This window comes from Nicotiana attenuata, unplaced genomic scaffold, assembly GCF_001879085.1.
Source record: "Nicotiana attenuata strain UT unplaced genomic scaffold, NIATTr2, whole genome shotgun sequence".
NCBI lineage: Eukaryota > Viridiplantae > Streptophyta > Magnoliopsida > Solanales > Solanaceae > Nicotiana > Nicotiana attenuata.
Window position 1 is genome coordinate 63,064 of NW_017671434.1, and position 26,120 is coordinate 89,183.

The window sequence follows — 26,120 nt, forward strand, 5'->3', positions numbered from 1 at the left end:
CATGGATCAATGTACATGTATAAATGAATGCAATGTATGAGAAAGTACGTCAATAAAATCTTTCAGAACGTCATAAGACCATTATGCCTCTGATTAATATCATGAAATAAACCTTATCAACTTACGTATTTTCTGAGACCCATGAACAGATGATAAAATAATAGGACACATAGGGAATCAAGAACATAAGCATTTCTAGCATTTTTATGAATAGAGTCATTTTATGGAAGTTGTGCATTTGCTCATTTCGCTTGTATCGTATGGATCGTGCCAAAAAGAAAGAAGGGATAGCCTTAACATACCCGAGTCAATTCTCTTGACAATCCCTCTAACACACGTTAATTGCTACAAAACACGTGACAACAATATTGGAGTAGAGAAAAATCCGTATGATATTCTTGAGAAAGATTGCACTGTACTCCCTTATAATTGTAAAATCTCACGTTGCTTAAGATGCTATGAAATTTTGTTGAATTGCCATGAAATCATTTGAATTTTGTTGAAGATGCTAAACTTCCCCACGTTACCAGGTTAGAGAAGTCTTATGCTTGAGTTGAATTTGAAGAATAACGTTACTATTGAATGACTTCTTAAGTCTTAAGATGCCTTATGATGTGGGCCCCAATGAGTCATTTGGTGGAATGGCACATGCTTCCATGTTACTATACTTAAACTTATCCAAATTTTCACCTTAATCAACTTATTAATCCCCCACTAATCCAATAATTAATTAATTGCTCACATAATTAAGAATTATCTCAAATTACTTAAAATACTACTAACCTTTAACACACTTTATATACCTTACTATCATGGTCATGTGGTACCTTGTATGACACTAATCCATGAATACAGGGTATTATAGCTTGGACCGTATTTTATCCCCAAATTGCCAAACTTCGACGGAACTCATTTTCTTTGATTCGCTTATCCTCTCACCTTTGCGAGTTAGCTTATCACTTGTTTGAAATAGCGTAATACTTATAATCCCAAATAAATCTCATTCTCGAACTTACGTCGATTAACTTACGACGAAACCTTAACGTACGAAAATGCAGAATGTAACATCTCATTTTCGAGCTTATATCAATTTACTTATGGCGTACTTCCATGTACGAAAATATGGGGTGTAACACATATATGCATATATTGCGATAGTCAAGCAGCAATAGGAAGGGCTAGGAGCATTATGTATAACGAAAAATATCGTCATATACGACGAAGGCATAAAACTGTTAGGAAACTATTCTCTAGGGGAATTATCATAATTGACTACGTCAAATCAAGCGATAATGTGTCGGATCCACTTACAAAAGGCCTAACTAGAGAGGTAGTTGAGAGATCACCGAGGGGAATGAGACTATGGCCGAGGACAAGTCATTGTGGCGGTAACTCTACCTAGAAGACTGGAGATCCCAAGATCTAGGTTCAAGGAGCTCAAACAAAGTCATTAATGACGGTTCAACATTGTCAAATATTTTTTCTTGATCCATTCTCGTGATGAGACAATGTTCAGTACCAAGGATAAAACGTTAAGGCTTTTTAATGGTTTCTATGTTTGATACGGGGTATATCAAATAGTGTATCTACGAGATAACACGTTTAGGAATCACCTATGTAAGTGTGAGTGTAAGCCGCTTCAAGGAGAATTCTTTAAGGCCAGTTCTCTACGCACTTATGAACCAGGTGGTGTTCGTAGCCGAAACGGACACAACAATGAGAACCAAATACGGTTAAGGGTTGATTGTGTGACTTATGGTTATCTAGGTATATGTCAAAGTTCGACGGTTCAAAGATATCAAATCTACCGATTGACCGAGTATATCCGAAATAAGTTCACTTCGGAAAGTTCAAAAGGAAACCTACTAATCCAGATGCGATTAATCCTTATTTGTGAATCACACAGTATTTTCGTTTACGATTTTACACATATGTCCATTCCCCATTCATGTGGGGGGTTGTTGCATTTTTTTCTTTAAAGGGTGTGAATGAGAAATAGAAGAGGTACCTTTTGGATCGCCCCTCTCCATATCACCCTTCTTTTGTCTATAAATTTAGAGGCTTGGCCTCATTTTTGAGACATGAAAAATCTGAAATCATATCCCCTCTTTTCTACATTGTTGCATTATTTTTTAAATAAACATAAGTGTCAAGTGTGATTTGCTCCGTTTGTTGAGTTCGCTGAAGTTCTGTAATTTCGATTGCTAGTATTACAGAATAGTTTTTCCGTTCTATCCTAGGAGGAAGTAATCCATAACCTTGGGCAACAGTGAGAGGATTAAATTCCTTATGGACACACAAGCAACTTGTGGGCTCAGAAATTATTTATGTTCTCTTTTATTGAACTAACATCTCTTTTGTTCTCTGATTTTCTAGTATCGAACACAGTTTACTAACAGTTTCCTTGCTGAAGTGTTAGCTCCTAGTTGCTGGTCTTCTATCTTCACCTGTATCTTTTCTGGAATCTCCAGTTGATCTCGATTTTGGGCTTGTAATATCATTGGAGCACTACCCATACCCATCATCCATTGCTCTAATTGAATTGGGGCTAAGTTTTGTGGAACTCTCGTCTCTGGTGTAACTAATTTAGAAGGATCATCTTTGGTTGAGGAAAGATTGGTGTCGACCACCGACGCCGGAATCTGCTTCTTCTTCTGGTGTGCCATAGATGGCACACGTTAGCTATCCTTCGCTTAACATGCGCACTCAGAGTTTCTCTCTCCTCAAATTTACATTAATTGTGCCAATGTATTTATAAGCGACTACGCGTCTTTTTTACATAAAATGTTAAAGAGCTCTTTCTTTGATGTAGGCCTCGCAAAATACGAAAGACACTATACTCTCATACTTGTTTCTTATATGTTAATTATTTTAAAGTAGAACTTTCTAAATGATTTTGATTGACGAAGTTAAAAAAAATTTAAGTATTTAGTCATTTAATTCAAAAAAACCAAACTGTGTGAAATATTGGAAAAAATATAAAAAATAAGGAAAACATTGCTTTAAGAATTTCAGAATTAAAAACAAAGCATGTGCGGTTTTTCAAACTAAAACTTACTTACTCCGTTCTAATTTAACAATCACTTTTAGCTCAAAAAATTGTCCCAAAAATATTGTTACTTTAGGAATTTGAGATTGAATTGTTATTTGTTTCCAACTCTACTCTTAATATTAAAGAAGTAAATAGTTTTTTTTAATGTTGCTTAATTCTCAAAAATTATTTAATCGAAATAATTTAATAAATTATATCTCATATATATTAGTATTGTTTTAATAAACGTGAAAAAAAGCTAAAATAAAGAAAAAGAATTGTTAACAATGGGAATTATTGGAACTGCCCAGAAGCTTCAAAATTACGACGGGGGTGTGAAATGTGAAGTAAGATTCAAGCCAACAGCAAAACCAACACACCGGGCGTCACATAACATGCCACGTGGACATTATGCCAAATGTCAAATCCTTATTGGTTAGACACTTCACTTTCCACCTGTAACCCCAATGGTATATATACCCTACTCTCCCTCCTGTTACTGAAATTTCCTCTTCCCAATTAAGTAATAAACTTCACCGGAGATCTTTTTTTCCGATTAAACTCCGATTTCCTAACGCCGGCGGCGAATATGTTATTCCGTATAGGGATAATCCTATCCTTGTTTTTGCTGCTCACTCCAATTCCATGTCAATCCGCAGTCTCAAGCATAGATCTGGGATCCGAATGGTTCAAAGTCGCCGTGGTCAACTTAAAACCCGGTCAACCACCTATTTCAATCGCGATTAACGAAATGTCCAAACGGAAAACTCCGTCGCTCGTCGCATTTCACGCCGGCAGTCGCCTCATCGGCGAAGAAGCTTCTGGAATCGTCGCTCGTTATCCCAACAAGGTTTACTCCCATCTCCGTGATCTAATATCAAAAACCTTCCCGCACGTGTCCAAAACCCTAGAATCTCTCTACTTAAGTTATGATATTTCCCCCGAGGAATCGAGAAATGTGGCAGTTTTTAAGACGGAGAATGGTGATTTCACGGCGGAGGAGCTTGTGGCGATGTTGTTGAAGTATGCCCTCGGATTGGCGGAGGCGCATACGCGGGGAATGCCTGTGAAGGATGCGGTGGTGACTGTGCCACCATATATGGGAGTGGCGGAGAGGAAAGGGCTGCTTGTTGCGGCAGAATTGGCTGGAATCAATGTGTTGGCGCTTGTGAATGAACATTCTGGTGCAGCATTGCAGTATGGGATTGATAAAGATTTTTCGAATGGGTCAAGGCATGTGATATTCTATGATATGGGTGCGGGTAGTACCTATGCTGCCTTGGTCTACTTCTCTGCTTATAATACTAAGGAGTTTGGGAAGACTGTATCAGCTAACCAATTTCAGGTAAAATTGAGTAAACGTTGAGATTCATTGATTTTGAGTTCAGAATATTATTTGCTGATTTGTATGAATAGAATGCTAGATATATTTAAGTGCAACATTGCAGTTCTGATGCTTTATATAGTTATTGTAGAGAATGCTTCTGTTGAAGTTATTTTGTTAGGTTTATTATATCAGTGCAAAAGATTGTAGCATTGTTTGTATATAGGGTGGATGGACTGTATAAGCTGTGGGTTCAGCCAAACCCAGTAGCTTTGGCTCAGACCTTGAATATGTGCTAAGAAATCTACTAATTGTGTATAAATATTAACCCAATAACTCAAATGGTCGGTGGGCTCACTGACATCCCGAACCCACAAATTTAAATCATAGTATAGGTACTTTTATTAATCTTTTTTCCTTGAATGTTAGACAGCTAGATTGACAGATGAGTGTTGCAGGTCAAGGATGTTAGATGGGATGCGGAGCTGGGAGGGGAACATATGGAATTAAGATTGGTGGAGTACTTTGCAGATGAGTTCAATAAACAGCTTGGAAATGGGGTTGACATAAGGAAATCCCCAAAGGCAATGGCAAAGCTAAAGAAACAAGTTAAGCGAACAAAGGAAATTCTTAGTGCAAACACAGCTGCTCCAATATCAGTTGAATCTATTTATGACGATCGGGATTTTAGGTGAGTTTGTGGTCCATTGATTTTAATGTACATGAATTTGCCTTCTTTCTTGTTTTCTCGTTCTTCACTACTTCTGGGAAATTTTAGTTCTGAAATTTATCTTTTAGTTCCCAAGTGTGCTGTTAGTTAGTGAATGATGTCACATTATCTAGAGAATGGTGGTCAATAAGTCCTGTCTATGATATGAAACGCTTGGAGAAACTTTATGCTGCATCAGGCTGACGTAGTACCATATGCGCATGCGCTGGCTACAGTATTTCACGTGCTGCTCGTGATGAACCCTTTAAGTGATTCGGCTCGATGTGCTCAAGATATGATGGAGCTATTTTTTTTTTTTATCAAAAAGGAATAGGCTCTTGCTGTAATTCTTATTTTCAATTTTAAACCTTACTGTTTCTATTGGTTTTTTTAAAGCTTTCACAAAATTGGTATCATTTGAGAAGTCCATGTACCGTGAAATGGGTTATTACTGGGAACAAAGGGTCCCTTCTTTTTTCACCTAGATATTTGGACCAGGCCAGGACCAATATCAATTTTGTCTAAGTAAGCAATCCTAGAGATCTTCAAACAAGTGAAAAGGAGAAAACTAGAACGGAAAAATACTTTCTTTCTGATGTGCAATGGCATATGCGGAAGGTGAAGTAGAGCATGGGGCGATGCTTAGTTAAAAGTCAAAAATCAACGCAGTCGCACTTGCTATGATTTTGTGGTATAGAGCTTATGTGATTAATCTGGAACTGATTCTCTAGGTATACACATTAACTGGAGTGCATTGCATTGTTTGTTGCTCTTTCACTGTTTGTCGTGTTTACAATTTTTTCTTCATAATATTTTAGTTAATATGACATAGCGGATTATGTACATCTCTAGTTGACATGATCAAATTCGCAATTCCGTATTAGATAAAGAAGTTCTACTCCCCCATGAATAGGTTGCTATCTAAGACATATAGGAGCCAGGAGCCAGTACCCACTCTTCTTCTTGTGCGTGACCTAGGTGAATCTAGTGCCATGCTTTCACATTTGGAAGAGGGAAGAGCGATGTTCTACTAGTAAATTTTCACTTGTTTTTTAATTTTTTTCACTCATCAGAACTTTATTTTCTCGTAGGAGCTCAATAACTCGTGAGAAGTTTGAAGAGTTATGTGAAGATTTGTGGGAAAAAGCTCTTATACCTTTAAAGGAAGTTCTTACACATTCTGGTTTGAAAGTGGAAGATATTTATGCAGTGGAGTTGATTGGAGGCGCCACCAGGGTGCCAAAATTGCAGGTCTGTGTCTCTGCTCTTTTCTTAAAAAAGTTGAGGTCTATCAACTACAGTTATTGAATACACATATTAGTTGTTTCCATATACTAATAAACCCAAGAAAGATTTTTGATTGCCGATGACACACACACACACACACACACACACACACACACACATATATATATATATATATATATATATATATATATATATATATATATATAGGATAAAATAAATGTTGCGTTGCTGGCTGTTGGAGTTTCTTGCCACTTTATCTGTCAGCGTCATCTTTATCTGCAGCAGACACAATATGTAATAGTCATGTAAATAAGATATCATTGTTTGTAGCATGATTGATTTATGGATTTTTCAAAACACTGATTGTTTTCTTGAAAATAAATTACATTCCTCCATTGCAGGCTAAGCTTCAAGAATTTCTTGGAAGGAAAGAACTGGACAGACATTTGGACTCTGATGAAGCAATTGCACTTGGTGCCTCGTTGCATGCTGCAAATATAAGTGATGGAATCAAATTGAATCGTAAATTGGGGATGATTGATGGTTCTCCGTATGGATATGTGATTGAAGTAGATGGTCCAGATCTTCCCAAAGATGAAAGCACCAAACAGTTGATCATACCACGTATGAAGAAACTGCCCAGCAAGGTATATCAGAAATTTGTTTTGACTGTATATTGTTGGGGAAATGACAGCAGCTTATTAAAAAGCATAATAGTACATCAGTTTTATGTCCCATTGTGTGGTCTAACTGCAGATGTTCAGATCCATTGTTCATAACAAGGATTTTGAAGTTTCACTAGCGTATGAAAGTGATGACTTCTTGCCACCTGGGACTCCTTCACTTACATTTGCTCAGTATGCAGTGTCAGGTCTTGCTGATGCCAGCGAAAAGTAAGAATCAGCAATATATGAATCAAATGGTGTATCGTGATCTGTTATTCTGAGCTTTGTGCTTTTTCTTTTAGGTATGCATCGCGGAATCTTTCTGCCCCCATCAAGGCTAATCTACATTTCTCCCTTAGTAGAAGTGGAATATTTTCATTAGATCGAGCTGATGCTGTTATTGAAATAACTGAATGGGTAGAAGTACCACGAAAGAATCTGACAGTGGACAACTCAACCTCTGCTTCAACAAATACATCAACTGAAAGTAGCCCCAGTAATACAGAGGAAAGCAGTGAAAAAGTGAATTCAGACGATGGTAACAGTAATAACTCCGATCCTAGTGCGGACGATTCTAGCACCACAAGTCTTAGCACAGAGAAGAAGCTGAAGAAACGGACTTTCCGAGTTCCACTTAAGGTTATCTGAACTTATCCATTTGCAGGGGATCTATTTTGCATCCCCTTCTTCATTAATTTCCATTGGGTGTCAGGGAAAATGTCATTTTAGAAATACCTTTATGTTTTGAAGTTCTTAACCAGTCTTATCCTTGTGACTTCTTTGTTCGTATAGATTGACGAGAAGACTGCTGGGCCAGGAGCATCTCTTTCGAAAGAGTCTTTTAATGAAGCCAAAAGCAAACTAGAAGCACTGGACAAAAAAGATGAAGAAAGAAGAAGAACTGCAGAATTGAAGAATAGCTTGGAAGGATACATATATGACACAAGAGACAAGGTTTGAGCGCTTATATTTTTAGTATCTGTAACACTTGTGGATGCTTGTGATTATCTTGACTCCTGATCCATTCAGCTCCAGGAACTTGAAGCCCTATCTATCTGTATTGTTGATTTTCCCATTTCACGTTCCAATTGCATTCGCCTGTTCTCCCTATTGATTTATATTAGTTTTTTCTCTAGCATGGTAAAGGCTTTGCAGCTAGATAAATCTTTCTGCAAGAGTTTTCTAACACATCCATGCACTAAGATCCTCCTGATACATCATTTTGTTACACTGGTCTGCTTTTGTGTCCTTAAGTGAAACTTCCATAGAGACACAGAACACAGACACGTACACATGCACTCTGTTTCTCTGTTGTGTGTTTGATGTTGTCACCTTGTTGATCATTTTTAGCTTCTCAACTTTTATTTTCTTGCAATGCACTTTTTATCAGTTGGCTTCCAGTGGCCCTCAGTCACTATCTGTTTCGTGCTAAAAAATTTATTCGTTGATCACATGAAACTGATAATAAAACACCTCTCTTTGTTATTTTTGCATGTGCTCATTTACCAGCTTGAATCTGAAGATTTTGCAAAAATTTCGACCAGTCAAGAGCGTCAATCATTTATTGAGAAACTTGATGAGGTTTGCCTACTTCCTTTATCCATGTTCGGTCATATATGTATATATTGTAAGTACTAAATGAAGTTGCTGCACATTTATCAGGTACAAGAATGGTTGTATACTGATGGTGAAGATGCTTCTGCCACCCAGTTTCAAAAACGTTTAGATGAGTTGAAAGCTATTGGTGATCCCATATTTTTTCGGTCTGCTCAAACACTGAAGAATAGTTTCTTTTAGTACTACTTTAAGTAGCTATGCTCAATGTAAATTTTTGGTGCAGACATAATGAACTTACTGCACGCCCTGCTGCATCTGATCATGCTCGAAAATACCTTAATGAAGTGCAACAGGTAGGAAATTTGATTTCTTCTTCTATTCATGTTCTTTTCTGTTTGGTTAAAGATTGTTTGGATCATGAAGTGTAGAATGTAAGCTTGAAAGAGTAAGTGCGTTATGATAGTATCTGTATCTAGTAGGACAAAAAACAGTACCTATTTATTTGTTTCCGAAAGGCAAATGGAGAAATTAGTAAAGGTTTTGAAAAATTACTAAGGTTGCACTGGCACATCAATCTGAAAGTCCGTACTGAAGTTTTTCTAGTGGGGATGTTGGAAAATAAGCTGTATACTCTGAGGAACTGTTTGAGGTGATAATAGCCATGGGTATCTTCCAGATGTGAAGTGTAGATGATGTACTGATGAAATTGATATTAACTTGCATGTGCATTTCAGCGATTTTACATTTGGTGCCGTAACTGTCGTCGTGGTATAAGTAGAAATTTCAGTTACATTGTTGATACTGACCTTACTATCCATATTGCTTTGCCATACTCTGTGATTTTTAAAGCTGTGAGCCAGCTAGGAAAGCTTTTCCATCTTTTTCTTCCTTTGACTTTTGCAATTCACCTTTTGTTTCTTTCTTGGATATTTCAGATTGTGCGCGGATGGGAAACAAACAAATCTTGGCTTCCTAAGGGAAGAATAGATGAGGTGCTCTTTTCAGCTGTTGTGTTTGGCATTTTTCTGTTGTTGATACAATAGAAGCTAGAAATCTCTTCTGTAATGTTCAACCTGGGGAAGTTAAAAAACGTCCTGTTTGCAGGTTTTAAAAGAAGCTGAGAAAGTGAAGAATTGGTTAAATCAGAAGGAGGCTGAACAGAAAGAGTAAGTTTCCTTTTTCCTGCTCATGTCTTTCAACTTTTATCTTTTTCCTATTTCCATACATAGTTTTGCCTCTCTCCCTTTTTTCCCCATACTTCTCTGCTTGTTTCCCATCCTTTCATCTCTTCTTCCTTTGTGTTGAGAGAGAGTCGCCAAAGAGGTGGCGATCGGCAGTGTTCCAAAGCGCCATAACAATGTGCGTTAGAGCGTTATGGCAGACGATCCCCATCACCTGTAGTTATGGGGATCGCCTTCGGCTTGCTTACCACCTTTTGATTTTGTCAGTGAACGTAGCATGCCTTTTTTCTGTTGTATCATCTTGTTCATTAAACTGTCGTGCCACTGAACTCCTGAAAGTGATTACTGAAATATTCTCTCTGTAAAGAATAAATCTAGTCGATCAGTGCATCAAAGCATATACTCTTTGATTCGAGCAATGCGCTCATATATTACATACACATACATGTATATATATGCGTCTTGCTAACCTACTACAACTCAATTTACATTTCCTTCATTTACCCTTCGAAAACACATTACTATCTTATTAATAGCAGGGACTTTTTTGTCTTTCCAACAAAATATCCAAGCACAAAAAAAGAACATCTCTCCTCCAAATCAACCATGCCATCTCTATTTTTTCCTCTTCACGGGCAATTCTTCCTCGCCTTCTTTTCCCCGCAATTGCTCTTGTCTATTCCTTTCTTTAGCGATCTCCTCTCCATTTCTTTCCTTTGGTAAACTCCTCCCCTTCCTCTTTTCCTCTACCCCCTCTCCTTTTTCCTTCTTTCCTAGCCTACGAAGTATCTTGTCTCCATTTCTTTTTGCGATCAAGAGGGTGTTCATATTGACTTTTAAGCTGGTCAAATCAGCTTTTAAGCTCTTCTTAGCTTTTTTTCAGTGTTTAGCAAAGTTTAAAAAGTGCTTTAAATAAGTTAAAAGCTGCTTAAAACAAATCCAAAAGCAATAAGCTGGAAAACCCCAACTTATTGCTTTTTGGCTTAAAAGCCTCTTTTTTTAAGCCAATCCAAACGGGCTCCAAGTCATCCTCCTTTTTCTCCTTTTTTCCCTTTTCTTCTATGTCTGTTAATCAAAAGAAAAACTGAAAGAGTGAAGCATAAGGATAAGCTAAGAAGAAGAGGGTGCAAGTCCCATACAAATACCTTCCAAGAGAGCAAACCTCTTTGGAAAAAAGTTGATCCTCTGAAATGCTTCTCAGCATTTTTGCTACTTTTTAACATTTTCACAAGCTGTACCACATCACTTTTGTAGAACAAGGGAAAAGAAGGAAAGATAAAAGTGATGTGGTATAGCAAGTGAAAAACGTCTTTTTATTTTTATTCAATACTAGCCCACTACAGCCAGTGAAAAATTTCTTCATAGTGCTAACCTACTACAGAGTCTGTAGTAGGTTACTAGGTTACATTTCTTATTTGGTTTTGTATTTCATTCAACCAAATTAAGAGGGAAAAAGGTGGAACTCCTAATCTTTCATATTGCCCTTATTCAATAGGGGATCGGAGGAGGATTGTACTGGTAGACTTGAAAAGAGAAGAAAATGGGTGCTATAAGAATGTTTGTCCTCAGGGCTCTGGTTCAGTAACAAGGATGCATCACGTGATGTGTGGTTAGCATTTGATAGGCTCTAACCCTGCCATGTACTAAGTTAGGTTGGATAGAGGGTTAGAGCAGCGAGCCCATACACCCCGGAGCTCTGAACCTTTTCACCGACTGGAATTGGGCCAAAAGCCCACATGGGACATCTTCAATATTAAAAAAGAAAAAGCAAAAGGAAAAAGAACGAAAAAAGGATAGCACAAAAACTGATTCTCTGTATTCCCTGAATTTTCATATGTGCTTCAAGTCAGTTCTTGAGTTTGACAGCAAAAAGTTAAACAAAATAATTTGGTTCTAAAGTGGGTAAGCCTAAGTTATATTTCTGGTGGAAGAATATATAAAATATCCTTGGGCTGAGCTGGTTCTCCATAAATTGTGACCCATGTATCTCAGTGGTCCCACTTGCCAGTTTGAGGAAGTCACAACTCTCTATACTTGCCTTCTAAAAGAAACAACTCTCTATAAACATAGTTCTGAGAAATTTTTATCTTATTGTTCCTAATCTTTTTATCCCTTTTCTCATACTTTGTGTGTTTAATGCCTTTTTAATTTTTCCTACAGCACTCCTGGATTCAACAAGCCTGCATTTACTTCTGAAGAAGTATATGAAAAGGTTCTCGATCTGCAAGACAAGGTACTTGATCTAAATCATCGTTAATCTGCTCTAGTGATAGAGCTGACCAAGCATTAGGTAGTCAACTTCTTCACCATATGAAGCTTTCACCGTTTGATTCTGCCTTTCTCTTCTTTGTGGATCAGGTTACCAAGGTAAATAGAATACCGAAACCGAAACCAAAGATTGAGAAGCCTGTGAAAAATGAAACTGAAAGCAGCGGGGAGAAAGCAGATGCTACCAACTCCTCTTCCGAGGAGGGTACCTCCCAGAAAGAACAAACAGCCTCAGATGCAGAGAAGCCATCCACCGATGGAAAAGTCGATGCCCAGTCTAAAGATCATGAATCAGACCATGATGAGTTATGATTATTACCTACCAAAGGCTAGATATCTGCAAATTACAAAGAGGAAGAGATAGCAACTTGAGTTGTAGAGTATACACCGAGTCAAACCCATCTTTTTCATGGAATGCTTTTTCTTGCCATGCTTTGGGAGTCCTCGGTCTCCAGGCAAATATGGGTTCAAATAGTACATGCTAAGAGATCTTACACTTAATCCACCGGTAGCTGCAACACAATATTAATGTAGAACAGTGGGAACATTATTCATGCGCCGTTTTGGCTGCAGAATGGAATTTTGTTAGCTCTCCCCTCCTATGAACTCTTTCTTACAATGGATGCGTATTTAATATATAGAGTATATAAATTTTGAAATACTTGTATCGTTAAGTTATGCCACTATTGTCTGGGTGTGCTAAGTTGCCCTTCTGTTCGCAAAGTCATATACCTTGCTTTCCACCTTTTAATGGGTCAGCCATTTTTGAAAACAAGGGGTAGGGAACTGATGTGAATCTTAAAAAAACATAACCCACAAACACATTTCAGAATTTTGATTTAGGATCCAGGTCTCACTACTTATCAATTAGATGATAATAGGTGATGTATTGTGCAATCATTATATAACAGATAGTCAAGTCAAATTTTTTCTTGGACGTGGAAGTTTAGCTCGTTATATATCGGGCCGTCATTATGTACAAATATTACTCTCTCCGTCTCATTTTGCGTGTCTTAGTTTGATTAGACACGGAGTTTAATTGAATCTTGTGATTTTGAACAAAAGATGTGTGTAATGTACTCAAATGCACATGAATCTTGTGGTTTTAATTATGCCACATGGAATGATGAAGTTAAAGAATTATTAAATATCAAAAGAGACATTTTTTTAAATAGACCCAAAATAAAAAAGTAAGACACTTAAATTGAAAGAGAGGGAGTATCATTTATGCTTTCGTCATATATCTAAACAAATGGAATTTCCTTAATGTGGCTTGATTTATGATTTTCACTCTAAGTTTTTTTTTTCAAGTGAAGAATAGTTGTTTTACTCATGGCATTGCTTTGTTTTTCTCTTCCCTATCCTATCAGCGATTTTCAATCTTTTTGTTCGAAATTTCTTCGTTTGTACTAAAGTGCTTGCAGAATCAATCATGGTCCTCACTGAAATTAAAGACCCAATCATTTCAAACTAATATTTCGGAATCCACTAGGTCCAGTGTTTGTTAGGAGTCCATGTAGTTTGGGGTGGCCGGGTGGGTGGGGTAGGATATGGGACGGGTCGAAAGCAAGTAATGAAAAACGGATAAATTATCCGATCCGACTCATATTTAATACGGATAAAAAACGGGTTAACCGGCGGATAATATGGGTAACCATATTATCCATGACATCTTGAATATGATCACTTTTGGAAAAATTCCTAGTCTCGCAAACTTGAGGAACCCCAGTTTGAAGCTTTACAACGGTAAAAGTTAAACCCATTAGTTATCTATTGGTTATCCATTTTCTAAATGGATTATACGGTTCTTATTCCTATTTGACCCGTTTTTAAAAAGTTCATTATCCAACTCATTTTTCAGTGGATAGTATGGATGATTAACTGTTTTCTTTTCACCATTTTGCCACCACTAATTTGAGGCATGTCAGTTTAAAGAATCCATTTTGCCTTAGAAAACTTAACTATCTAATATTGGAATAAACTTAGTCCGACTAGAGTTAAATGTATACAAATAAAGATTGAGGAGAGTTGATTGATTGATAAATACTTTGACAAGATGAATCATGAAAGATTAAATGAAGCAGCACAAAATTTATTGATCTTAGAATTACAAAACAAAACTAAGATGCTATAGAATCAGCTGTGGATATTTCCATTTTTCCAGCTATCTTCTTGTCACTTTATATCTCATGTATACACTATGTAATCCAAATCACTTGGGTTTTAACATTACCTATTGATAAACAAAGAATATGTAAAGGCTGATATACATGTAGTAAAATGTAAAGCTATAACAAAATGGGACTGATATCTGATATCGATAAGAATCTGAATTGCAAAAGCTAATACTGTGTCGTCGAGGCATTATGGTTCTCTGCGGAACCTGGTTAGCAAAACTGAGTTACTTTAGTTGTAACCATTTCTGTGTACCTTTTGCCATCTCCATGCTATGGCTAAACTCTCCTCAAGTGAATATCTTGCTATCCAGTTTAGTTCGCGCCTAATTTTAGAAGGATCGCTGTAGACTTCAGCGTAGTCTCCTGGACGTCTACTGAGGTAATCAATCTTTATGTCCACTCCTGTTGCCCTTTTACAAGCTTCCACAAATTGTTTCACTGAACTACCTGTAACGACAAGGACTTGACCATCAAAATGACTTCTGGTGAACCAATACGCAGAGGCGGATCAAGGATTTAACTTTAATGTGTTCAAACTTGCACTGAATTCATTGTACGGTTAAAATTATGGGTTCAGATCTAACATTTATTGAGATTTTAGTAGGTTTTTACATCTATATCTATACTCCGTGTTGAAAGTTATAGGTTCAGATGAACTCATAGCCTTTAGGCTACATCTGCTTCTGCCAATATGAATATATAAGTTTGCAACGAACCAAATGATCAAAATTAATTTATAAGTAGTAGGAAGTAACCTTTTCCAGTCCCGACATTGTAGATGCCAACTTTGCTAGGTTTTGCATGCTCGAGAGCTTTAACATGAGCGTCAATTAGGTCAGTCACATCGATATAGTCTCTTACACAAGTGCCATCAGGTGTGTTGTAATCTACTCCTCTTATCTGTAATTACCAGATAGGATAAAGATTTAAGTTTTACATGCTGTTTAGACATAAACAAGCAAGCCTGTTTTGGAAAAGGAGACAACGAGATAACTAAGAAAACAGAACAATCATGTTATAATACTAATAACATGGGAAAATGCAAAAAAAGAAAGTGCAACGTTCAGTAATGCACTTATTAAAGTTACCTTCAATCCTGGAATTATACCCCTGGCTGCATCAAAACAAGCACCAGATATCCGACCTTGCTCACGTAATTCTGGTCGTGGAGCTTCTCCTAACCTTCCTTCAGGGTCCGAGCCAATCACATTGAAGTACCTGATTAGTGCATTGAAGACCATCAGATACTTGCTTTGAGAAATGTTTATGTACGAAACGTTACACTTGCACCGACTTCAGATTCTTATCGACAACTTTATCAAGCTTCAAGGAGTTGGAAAAAAAGAGTCTTTTCCAGGTTGGTGATGAAAAAGACCTAGGATCACTCAAAAACTAATATGGGTGCATATTTATAACAGGTTTTCCTAGGAGCAAATACTGTGCAAATACTACTATTCATCACATAAATGTATTTAGCATTATTATGCAAGGTGGCTTGAATATTGTTCGAGTTGGTGAAGTAAACGATTCCTATATTGATAATGCACTTAATTCAATCGCAGAAAGGCGCTTCCTTAATAAGGATCATCTTACCATCCCTTTTCAAGATCTTGAATCGTAAAACACGAACCTTAATATCATGATAGCCATATCTGAAGTCTTTGAGTAGTCCAGTATGATATCTTCAGCCATTTTCTTTGCTTTTCCATATGGATTTATTGGGGCCTGTTTGTATTCACAGTTACATCAGTTAGTTTGGAAACATTGGAATCAGTACTGATATTTACAATAACAAACAAATATTCCAGACATTGGCAAACGTGAAAACGCCTAATGGAGCAAACTCGTTCTGGTTTGACAGGACGGTGTTTTTCTTATTGACATATGACTTTAGAGATGAAACCATCAGTAAGACTAAAAAGTTTCTAATGAAGTGGAAATTGGTTACTGACTTGTGGCGTCTCTTCTGTAATAGGCATTTTCTCAGGCTCTCCATATGTTGCACAGGTACTTGAATAGATTAGCGTCTTTACACCATGGGCCGCCATTGCCTTAACTAGAAGCAGAGTGTTTGATGTGATGTTATGATAATACCTGCACAGTACAAGAGATTACAAGACAGATAAAAAAAAGGAGAAAAACAAAAGAAAAATAGTTTATTTTCTGTCTCAGTTGTCCAACAACAACAACACAGTGGATTCCCACAAGTGGTGTCTGGGGAGGGCAGGATGTACGCAGCCTTACCCCTACCCTGGGAGGGGAGGGCAGAGAAGTTGTTTCCGATATAATTTCTTTATCAAAAAGTTAACATTCTCAGGTACCTAAGCGGTTCTTGAGTACTTTCACCAACATATGCAACAGCTGCAAAATGCATCACAGCATCAAATGCATTTTGTGAGAAAATCTTGTTAACCTGAGGTTGTTGGTTAAGGATAAAAAATCGTGACAATATTTGAAGCTGTAACAAAGATGTTACTATATAGAGAACTGAAAGTGAAGATAACTCGTGAAGCTAAAGCATGAACGAAAAGAAATTATCCAGGATACAGCAGCACCATCTCCCAAATCAGCATAAATAAACTGAAGTCGCCCTGGCTCGGGAAATAGTTCCTGGAGAGCTTTAACAGCACCCATATTTCCACGCGAAAGGTTGTCCTGTCAGAAAAATCTCATAATTATGACATACACGAAAACTTGATTCATTAAGTTACTTTGAAACGAAGAGGGACATACCACAATAGTTACACGATATGAATCTTTTAGGAGTCTAAGGACAGCATGAGAACCTATGTAGCCAGCACCTCCAGTCACTAATACATGAGTTACACCAGGTTCGTGTTGAGAAAACTGAAAATTAAAAATTTTGATTGCCGATTACCAACAGATTCTTATAACATACATTGTAAGTCTGGACTGTAAATACGTACGACATATGATCTAATTATGAGTCAGACAATCACCTTGACGGAGGTACTAAAACCGGATGAATTTCTGAATATAAGAAAACAAATTGCAGCAATGCCAGCAAGCAAGAGCAGTTTCCTGGAAGTGCTGCTCCTTCTCTTTAACTCCACAAAATCCATGCCTGAAAGTTAATGTGAAAATATATTTAGCTCTTTTCAAAGTATATTCTCCTTAAATTTTTTAGTTATTAGTATATCAATTCATTTCTCCCATGAACATTTAACTTCTTCCACATCTTACCATGTAACAATTCAACATACTTAACACCAGAGGCGGACCTATCTATAACGTTGAGGGGTCACCAGTCCCCGTCAACTTCGACAAAAATCTTGTATATGTATATGCGCATACAGTGGAAATGGCTAATTTAAATAACTTGGCACCCTGAACGCTAAAAGCCTTTAGGGGCAGTGGTTAAGCAGAAAATTGGTGCCCATTTGCGTTAAAATCTTGGTCCGCCTCTGCTCAACACTGATGGCAACTTAATAATTTATAACAACATTATCCTTCAGCTACTGAATCTAACTAACAAGAATTTTGTCCAAACAAATACCATTGCAGTTTCTAAAAAATTGCTTTCAGAGAATCCATCAGCTATTGGCGTTGAGCCGCCATTTATAGAATTCCAGCCATTAAAACTTCCCCATATATAAGCCTAACTACTAAAAGATCATCAATCTCATGAACATGATTTACAGACAAAAGCATTCGATTATTTAGGAAGTCAATATACTTTTTAATGTCGAATTTGGATCAACTAGGACACAAATAAAACTGACATTTTTATTTTCCAATAGGGATATAATCCAAATTTTCAATTCAATCAATACTTCATAAAAGCACCTACCTCCAACCTAAAAAACTATCCTATATCTAAATAAATTTAGATGCTAATTTACACCACACTGTAAAATTAGTAGTTTTTCCCTACTTCTTCGGGGTAGGGGTAAGGTCTGCGTACACACTACCCTCCCCAGACCCATTAGTGGGATTTTACTGGGCCGTTGTTGTTGTTGTCTATGTTGCTCGGACTCTCCAAAAATATCAGTGGGTGCGTGTCGGATCCTTCAAAAATAGCGCATTTTTGGAGGATCCGACACGGGTGCGGCACCATTTTGGAGAGTCGGCGCAACATAGGTGGTTGTTGTTGTTGTTGTAAAATTAGTAGTTTGCACTTTGAAATCAAAGATCATGATGCGGAATGCAGAACTTATCTCCCTTTTTAATAAAAGACTAATCAATCAGAAGTTTATTTGAACATCACATAGAAAGACAAATAAAATTCTTCCTTACATTTCAAAGAATGACTTAAGAGAATGTATATCACGAAATTATAGATGCAAATTAAATAAGTAAAGCTAATTTTGCCAACAGATAAATTAGTAAAATCCAGAAAACCTGTGAATGTGTAATAATAATATGTATAGAAAGATGACACAAAAATAAAAACAAAAAGTCAATACTTTGCAACGACCTTAAAAGCGGAGGAACCAAGAATATAATTCACCAAACAATTAATTATTTTTTTTATAAAAAAAACGTCTATAGCCTCAGAAGATGATCGCCAAAAATTTATCACAACGTATAAATCACATGCAAAATCTAATTCTCTATAATAAACAAAAAAACTACGTAAAAAAATCCCAGATGATGAATATAGACAAAGAATGATATTAAAGATTGTTTACCTGAAACCAAAGAGGAAACGGAAGAGATTTGTTCTTTAACCAAAACTGATATATGTATAATAATGTTATTAGTATTAATAGGTAGAGAGAGAGAGAGAGAGAGAGAGAGAGAGTGAATATAAAGACAAAGACCAAAGAAGTTTTGTAGTATATAAGAAGAAGAAGAAGAAGAAGTCAAATAATAAAGATAAGTAGATTTAGAAAATCCGAAAAGACAATATATTGCAGTGGAAGAAAAGTGGACCATGTTCTTGAGACTAATAATAAACTCAAAGCAGCCTCAAAATTAAACTAATGGATTATAATTAATTATAAATATATTAAAAATTGTGTTACACGTAAAACTGCCATTAGTCGTTTTTCTATTGATGACTCTCCTTTTTCTTCTGCTAAGTGTGTGTGTGTGAGAGAAAGAAAGGAAGACATTGGTGGAAGAGAGTCCTGGTCTATTGGGGACTGTGTGTGTGAGAGAGAGGGGGAAAATGTCATTTTCCTATTTGTTGGACTTTTTTTTTTTTAGATTTTATAATTATCATCTCATGCAATAGGATTTATTATTGAGTATAACTCGAAAGCCTATGCTAATTCCCTTTTTAATTTGGATTGTTGTTACATGTCGTTTGATAATGTATCGTATTGTATTATATTGTTTGAAGAATATATCGTTTGGATGGATTGTATCATTTGACGACGTTTCATGATGTTATTAAGCACCAAAATATGAAAAATAAACTTGTAACACTACTAAAAAATTAGGATACGGATCGGAGTAGAGTAGGGTAAATGATAAAATATGATTTTTTAATAATTAAAGAAGGGCAAATTTAAAGTTAAAAAAAAGGTAACAACGCCACCATACTAAATCCGTCGTTACATAAAGTTGCACTTTTCGTCGTTACGTAACGACCGATTTAACGATACGATACAATAAAATTTAAGTAACAATCAAAACAAATATTATATTTAAAGTAACAATATGATACATACAATAGGTAACAACCATCGGAGTACAAAAGAAGGTGAATACTTTAAATTAATTACCTCTTATTTCTTGTGTTTTACTAAACATATTTTTTTTTTGTTCCTTTGCATATAAAGTTATATTATATTTAGATTATTATTAGAACTATATTATACTTAATATGGCTTACTGTACGAATTTAACATAATACATGCATGATTAAATGATTCAATAATCTGTTACTTTTTTTTGATCTCTCACCCGGTATCCGGTACCCACATTGGGGCCCGACTAATCTGGATTCGCGCCGGGAAGTTCCACATTGGGGGGTAAAGCGCTCCCTAACAAAGGCGACTCCATACCCAGGGGCTCGAACTCCAGACCTCTGGTTAAGGATGAAGGAATACTTACCATTCCACCACAACCCTTGTTGGTAATAATCTCTTACATTTGTGAAGATTCATGGACAAAGGATAGCATACTTTGATTAGTTGTAGGTTAAAGTTTTAGATGCCGAATTATACCCCTACACGCCAACCCTTTACAATCTTGTATGAAAATATCTTAAAAGAAAGTAAGACAATAAGAAGGTTCGTGGAGGATAAATATGAAGCAACAAACGGGGCGAAGCTAGAAGTCCAGTTACGTATTCAGTCAAATCCAGTTATTTTTGCTTAAATAATATATTTATGTTAAGAAATTCATTAAATGTGTACATATATTAAGTTTAGAACTCAGTTATTAGCACTTGACATCGTTATTTTAAAATTCTGAATTTATAAAGCTGAAATTCTGACTCTACCTCATGCAACAAAGACAATTATGTGTGTGAGATAAAGAGGGAGAGTGAGAGAGAGAGAGGGGGGGGGGAGATTAATTATGTAAATTACGTACCTGTTTACCTTAAACATCGAGTAATAATTAAACTTGTAATGTAATTTTAAGGATACGTGATTTCACTTAATACCAATTGATTAATTTAGAGATAAGTGATTAAATTGACAAGAATATAAAACAAACCAATGTTTGGACAGTATCCTCGAGCTGATGAACCCTCGAGAGTAGTAAAGCAAGAACAGTTAAAGAACAACAGTTGAAGAATGATAGTTAAAGAGCAGTAAGATGATGAGCAGAAGAAGAAAATATTATATTCCCTTGGTCTGTATGAATGTGTGCCTTACAAATGATAGAGACCCTCTTTATATACTAGAGAAATCCTAATTGTGGTACAATTCTAATTACGGAAGTGAATCCATGATTGATACAAATAACCGCCCATGATTTGATCTCCTCCGAGATTCCCCCCGTGATCTCCGACCAGTTACGGATATCTCGCATTTCCGTTATTGCATTTCACTCGAAGTCGGTCATACCTAGTTTCGATTGCTGCCGGCCTTGGTCTTGATGGACACTTCAATCTTTGGACTCGATGCAGTTTCTCTGCTTCGATCAAATAGCAAAATCGGGTAGGCTCGATTTTGATCGTATACAGATAGTCCCCTCGTTTCTTGGAGTGTAATGAGAAGAAATGAACTGAGCCTTCGATTCTGCACCTACCAATCATGATGTCACCCTCTTGACGTAAGCGATGGAGGCGAATGAAGCGTCGCGTCTGCACAGTTCCCAAGATAATTAATTAGTGCCAGTTGATGGTTGATCACTGATGCCTTTGAACCGTCATGGCCAACATTATAAATAGACCCTCCTCATAAATTTTTCAAACTTTACTTTCAAAACTTTTCTTAATCTTCAAAGCTCCCCTGCTTCCTTCAAGTTCCTCAATTCCGCAAACTATCCACATCCCGTTCGCCAATCCCTTCTTAAAACAACAAACTTCATCTTTTTTTTTTCTGAACTCACATAGACATAGCGAAAACATCTAAATCCGTTTCCAAAAAGGATAAAGCCTCTTCTTCGCGGCCGGCCGGTGATAAAATGTCGGTGGAGCCACGCATCGAAGAGTGTGTTCCCTGGTCACACGACCTTTCTTCTGATTTCAAAATTGAAAAACCCTCTTCGGTCCCTGGCCGATGTGAGCCCATGTCGAGATATATATGCTCGATAACTGAAGACGATCTCGAGCAGGTAAAAAAAGTCTGCTATTAGGAAAACGCAGTGGTGGTAGTTCCTACTGATTAGGTCGCAGCGGACTCAACCTTATGAAGAGTGGGTGCTAATACTTTTACCCAATAGTGGTATCGGGGTCAATTTCCACAGGGAGCTAGAAAGGGAGTTGGATATTTGTTTAGCCTAGAATTGCGTGTTTGCTTCTAATTGATCTTCTATCATTTTTGGGTTTTTGTGATTATCAAATACAATTTAACAACTACTAATTATAACTAAATTATGCGAAGAGATTTAATCTAGATTGTATGTAAGATAGAGAAAGGCACTAAGGTCATGGCATTTACCTAGGTGGTCAACTAACGGGTAGAGATTCCTAATACGAGAATGATGATTATGGGGCTTATGATATAACCGTTGCACGATAGCACTCACTCTCACACCTCTCGGTAGAAAGAGTGATTTTGCCCAATTGACTCTCTCGAGACCAATTGGGTAGGCTAACAAACCAAGCAACTTAGGGTTCAAGTTGGGTAATCACTCTCTCGAGGTTTTACCCGTTAATTGGGACTACCATTCTCATGGGTCCATCCCAATTCCTTGTTGGGTTAACTTTGGAGTCATAGACACTCTTTCTCAAGAAGAGTCAAGACTCACTAAGCTAGACTTAGTGTTTGCAACCACCAAATCCTAGTTAAAACATAAATTCAACCCAAATATCAAACACCCAACATCATTCAAGCACTAAACAATCACACCCATTAATTACCCACACTAGGGTTGAGCCACAACCCTAGCTGATGGGTTTAGCTAGCCGTAATAGCAACAGAAATTAAAGAAGAAGTAGATAAAATCAACATAATAATTAACTAGGAAGTTAATCTACACGAATCCACGTTAAAACAAGGTTAAAAAGCCCAAAATAGGCTAAAACTTGAATCTCACGAGTGCTGCTGCTATCTGATGTCTGAAACTTTTCCTAGAAATAATAAAATATTCTATTTATACTATGCCAGAAAAATCGGACAAAAATACCCCTGCGGGGCTGGCGCGGACCGCGCTTAAATGCAGCGCGGCCGCGTAGGGGTCTTGGCCTTTTATCATTCACTTCTGGAACTGGGGACGCGGATCGCACAAAGAAGTAGCGCGGCCGCACAGGCTAATGAGCGCGGACCGCACAACACTGAAGCGCGACCGCGTAGACACCAGCACTGACCGCGTAGAAATGAGCGCTGGCCGCGCTTGGAGACTCCTGAAATGGGTGCTCTCTGAATCTCCTAGCGCGGCCGCACAACAAATCAGTGCGGTCCGCGCTAGGTCCTCCTGTCCCTACTTCAATGATTTTTGATACTTGAGCAGGTTTCACTCCGTTTTCGAGCTGATTCTTGACTTTCGTCATCTTGTCGCTCAAACCTGCAATCAAGCGCACTTTGTAAGCATTCTGGGTCTATTTCATGACAATTCATACATAAGGCATTGGTAACTATGGGCATAAAACGTGTTCAAATCACAGTTATCAACTCCCCCAAACTTAGACCTTTGCTTGTCCTCAAGCAAATAGAAGAAGACCCACCCCTAAAAAGGAAACATCCAAGTAATTCCAGCTTATCCTAAGGAAGTCTCATCACGCATCAATTGGGACTAACAATTGCCCTCAATACGAATGCATCATTTACACATTTTTAGTCTTTTAAGAACTATGGATCGAATGCGACACGAGAGCATCAAGGGTTGACTCATTTCATCAAGGCGCTTTTCTCAAATACCTTGGTCTTTGTGGAATCCAAACTGACACATCCTCAACTCTCCCTAAGCGAACCTCACTTTTTTAGAGTAATGACACACAACCTGAGATTGATGGATTTTTGTTTTCACTCATTTCTCTCACAAAGAAGGTCATAAGTCCAGCCTTAGGTACCATATGCTTGCCCTTATGTAAGTATCCACTAATGTAGGCTTCCCTCAACTCAAGATCATATAGGGCTTTTGAGGAGTCTTTGTGAAGGCTTTTGGGTGAAGGTAGGCTATGTTTTTGTTCATCTAGGTTCAATCTTCCCTTTAGCACTTCTTTTGGTTTATTATGGCATACTTTTTGACTCATTTGAGTATTTCACTTCTTTCAATTCTTTCAAGGGGTTAGAGAGACACATTATCACTCTTTCTTTTGCACTTTAAACCTTTCTCCCTTTTCTACTTTTACACAACCTTTTTCACTTTGTTTTCTTTGAATCCCCTTTTCCGGTTCTTATTCACTTTTGCATTTCTTTTTGTCTTTTTCTCTTTTTCATTGCCTTCCTTTTCTTTTGCTTTTGTGCCTCTTTACCGCATTGAATCCTTTCTTGTCTCAACCCCCCCAAACTTAGGTATTTGCCATCGCTCAAGGGAAGATTTGGGTGCCAAGAGAGGGTCTCATTGAGAACGGGTATAGGTTTGTAACTTTGGTTCATGAAAGAAGAAGGTTGAGGCTCAAAAGGGTTGAACTAGGAATCATTTCATTGGTAGGTTGTGGAAATTGTTCGAATTTGGAAGTTCGGATCAATGAGGGCCTATATTCACTTCTCAAGTCAAGTTTCGCCTATGATTTCGCCTCAACAAACATTCAGGGCAAGTTCTAGACTGCTGGCTTGGAGCTTAGACTCATAATTCAACTTTTCACCACACACACACTAAAGGTTTGCTAAAGATATCGAGTTGAGAGCCCACAACGACCTTAGTTCCAATTCAAGCGCACAATGGCCCCACACGACCATATGATGATTGTTTGGTCAACACAAGAGTCTCAAGGCCACACTCTTCACCATCCTAAACACAACATTATGTCCTTGACCAAGGGATCAAAGGCAAATGTGTTAGGCCCAAGTGAAGCTTGCCTGAGGTCCTCTTAACTACAAAATTTTGAAAATCAAAAGAAGAAAAATCAAAAACGGACTCAAACCCTTAAGAAGGTTGTCACGCCATCTATCACTAGAAAGAGCCACCCGGTTCGCACAACATACTACCCTTGGAAAGAACCGTGGCATTAAGAAAACCAAGGGCTTATTGAAAACACTAAAACCGAAATAAAAGGCTACGAGCCTCACTACTAGGCTACGAAAAACAACAAAATTTAAACGAAAATTAGAAAAAACCGAATGAATATGTACAATGGGGAGTAGAATATACAACGGTATGAATATATACATAGGAGTCTAAAAGTAGCTAAAGTTAAAAGTTATATACATGCCAACTATTTAAAAACCAAAAACATAGACTAGAAATGAAATAAATATATACAGTCATCCAATGTATCAGAATCAAAATGGTAGGGCACACCCCCACGAATAAAAGCTAGCATTGTCCCCAATGCCAACTACCAAGATAGCTCAAAAACATAGTAAAAGGATATAGAGAGGCCCCTCAAGCCTAGTCCACATGCGTGGGGTCTCCTGTCGTCCCTGGATCCTCTGTAGTAGCCGGGACCTCAGACTGGTCTCCTACCTGCTGCTGCTGTGCTGCTGGGACATGAGGTGGATCAAGAACAGGCTGAATCACCGGTGGGACACTGGATGTACCCTCATGAACCTGGGCCACCTCTATCACAACTCCCTCAGTGCTAGGGAGTTTCCTCTTCTTCCTCGGCCTGGGGGTCTCCTCCTGCTGTGGCTGAACTGCTGCTGGATCAACAGTTGGCTCCCCGAAAAGCAAGTCAAGTGGCATCTGATCCGCCAAAAGCTTATCCACATCCTCCCTCAACTTCATCACTGACTCCCTAGCAAGTTTACCCAGTGCTGTGTTTTGTGCTCCAATTGCCTTAGCCAAGGCATTCTGTGTCTCCATCATCTTTTCCTGATTGGCCAGGATCTTCTTCAGTGTCTCCTCAATAGAAGGAGGGATCTCAACTGTGGAAGGGGTTGACTGTGTCTGAACTACAGTGGCCAAGTTTGACAACTTGGATGTCGCAGCTGACATCCAGTTAATCAAACTGGCTAGAGACTGAGCAAGCTGGTGGGCAGTGAACCTGTGGGTCTTCGAGGAAGGGACATCCTGGTCTGCTGCAGTAGATGGACCAACACTAGAAGAAGGACCCTGAGGCAATGTCTCACTGGTAGCTGGGATAGTGGAAGGCTCAGTGGACTGCTGAATAACCGCTGGCTCCTCAGACTGGCCAGGTGCGGTGGAAGTGGATGTCTGAGGCTTTTTGGACCTCTTTGGGTTGTCGGGACCCAACTGACTGTACCATGAGTAGTGGGCCACTGGATCTACCAAAACATAAAATTTCTTCTTCTTTACCTTGAACTCTCTGA

At 37.8% G+C, this 26,120-nt stretch overlaps 2 protein-coding genes across 2 annotated transcripts; one reads left to right on the forward strand and one right to left on the reverse strand.

The window, feature by feature from the left end:
* Window positions 1-3,517: 3,517 nt before the first annotated feature.
* Window positions 3,518-12,644, forward strand: LOC109208267 (heat shock 70 kDa protein 17). The gene is made up of 14 exons (XM_019371347.1): window positions 3,518-4,376; window positions 4,814-5,046; window positions 6,156-6,315; window positions 6,714-6,959; window positions 7,069-7,205; window positions 7,280-7,616; window positions 7,770-7,931; window positions 8,487-8,558; window positions 8,640-8,740; window positions 8,818-8,887; window positions 9,470-9,526; window positions 9,639-9,700; window positions 11,876-11,948; window positions 12,074-12,644. The coding sequence occupies exons 1-14, from the start codon at window positions 3,621-3,623 to the stop codon at window positions 12,293-12,295; spliced, it is 2,688 nt and encodes an 895-aa protein (XP_019226892.1). The 5' UTR covers window positions 3,518-3,620; the 3' UTR covers window positions 12,296-12,644.
* A 1,403-nt stretch (window positions 12,645-14,047) lies between these two features.
* On the reverse strand, window positions 14,048-19,074 carry LOC109208268 (probable UDP-arabinose 4-epimerase 2). Its single transcript, XM_019371348.1, has 10 exons — window positions 18,813-19,074; window positions 17,121-17,245; window positions 16,894-17,007; window positions 16,708-16,815; window positions 16,482-16,573; window positions 16,113-16,254; window positions 15,791-15,885; window positions 15,249-15,378; window positions 14,916-15,060; window positions 14,048-14,607 (listed from the first exon to the last, which is right to left on the reverse strand). The coding sequence occupies exons 1-10, from the start codon at window positions 19,057-19,059 to the stop codon at window positions 14,390-14,392; spliced, it is 1,416 nt and encodes a 471-aa protein (XP_019226893.1). The 5' UTR covers window positions 19,060-19,074; the 3' UTR covers window positions 14,048-14,389.
* Between the last annotated feature and the right edge of the window lie 7,046 nt (window positions 19,075-26,120).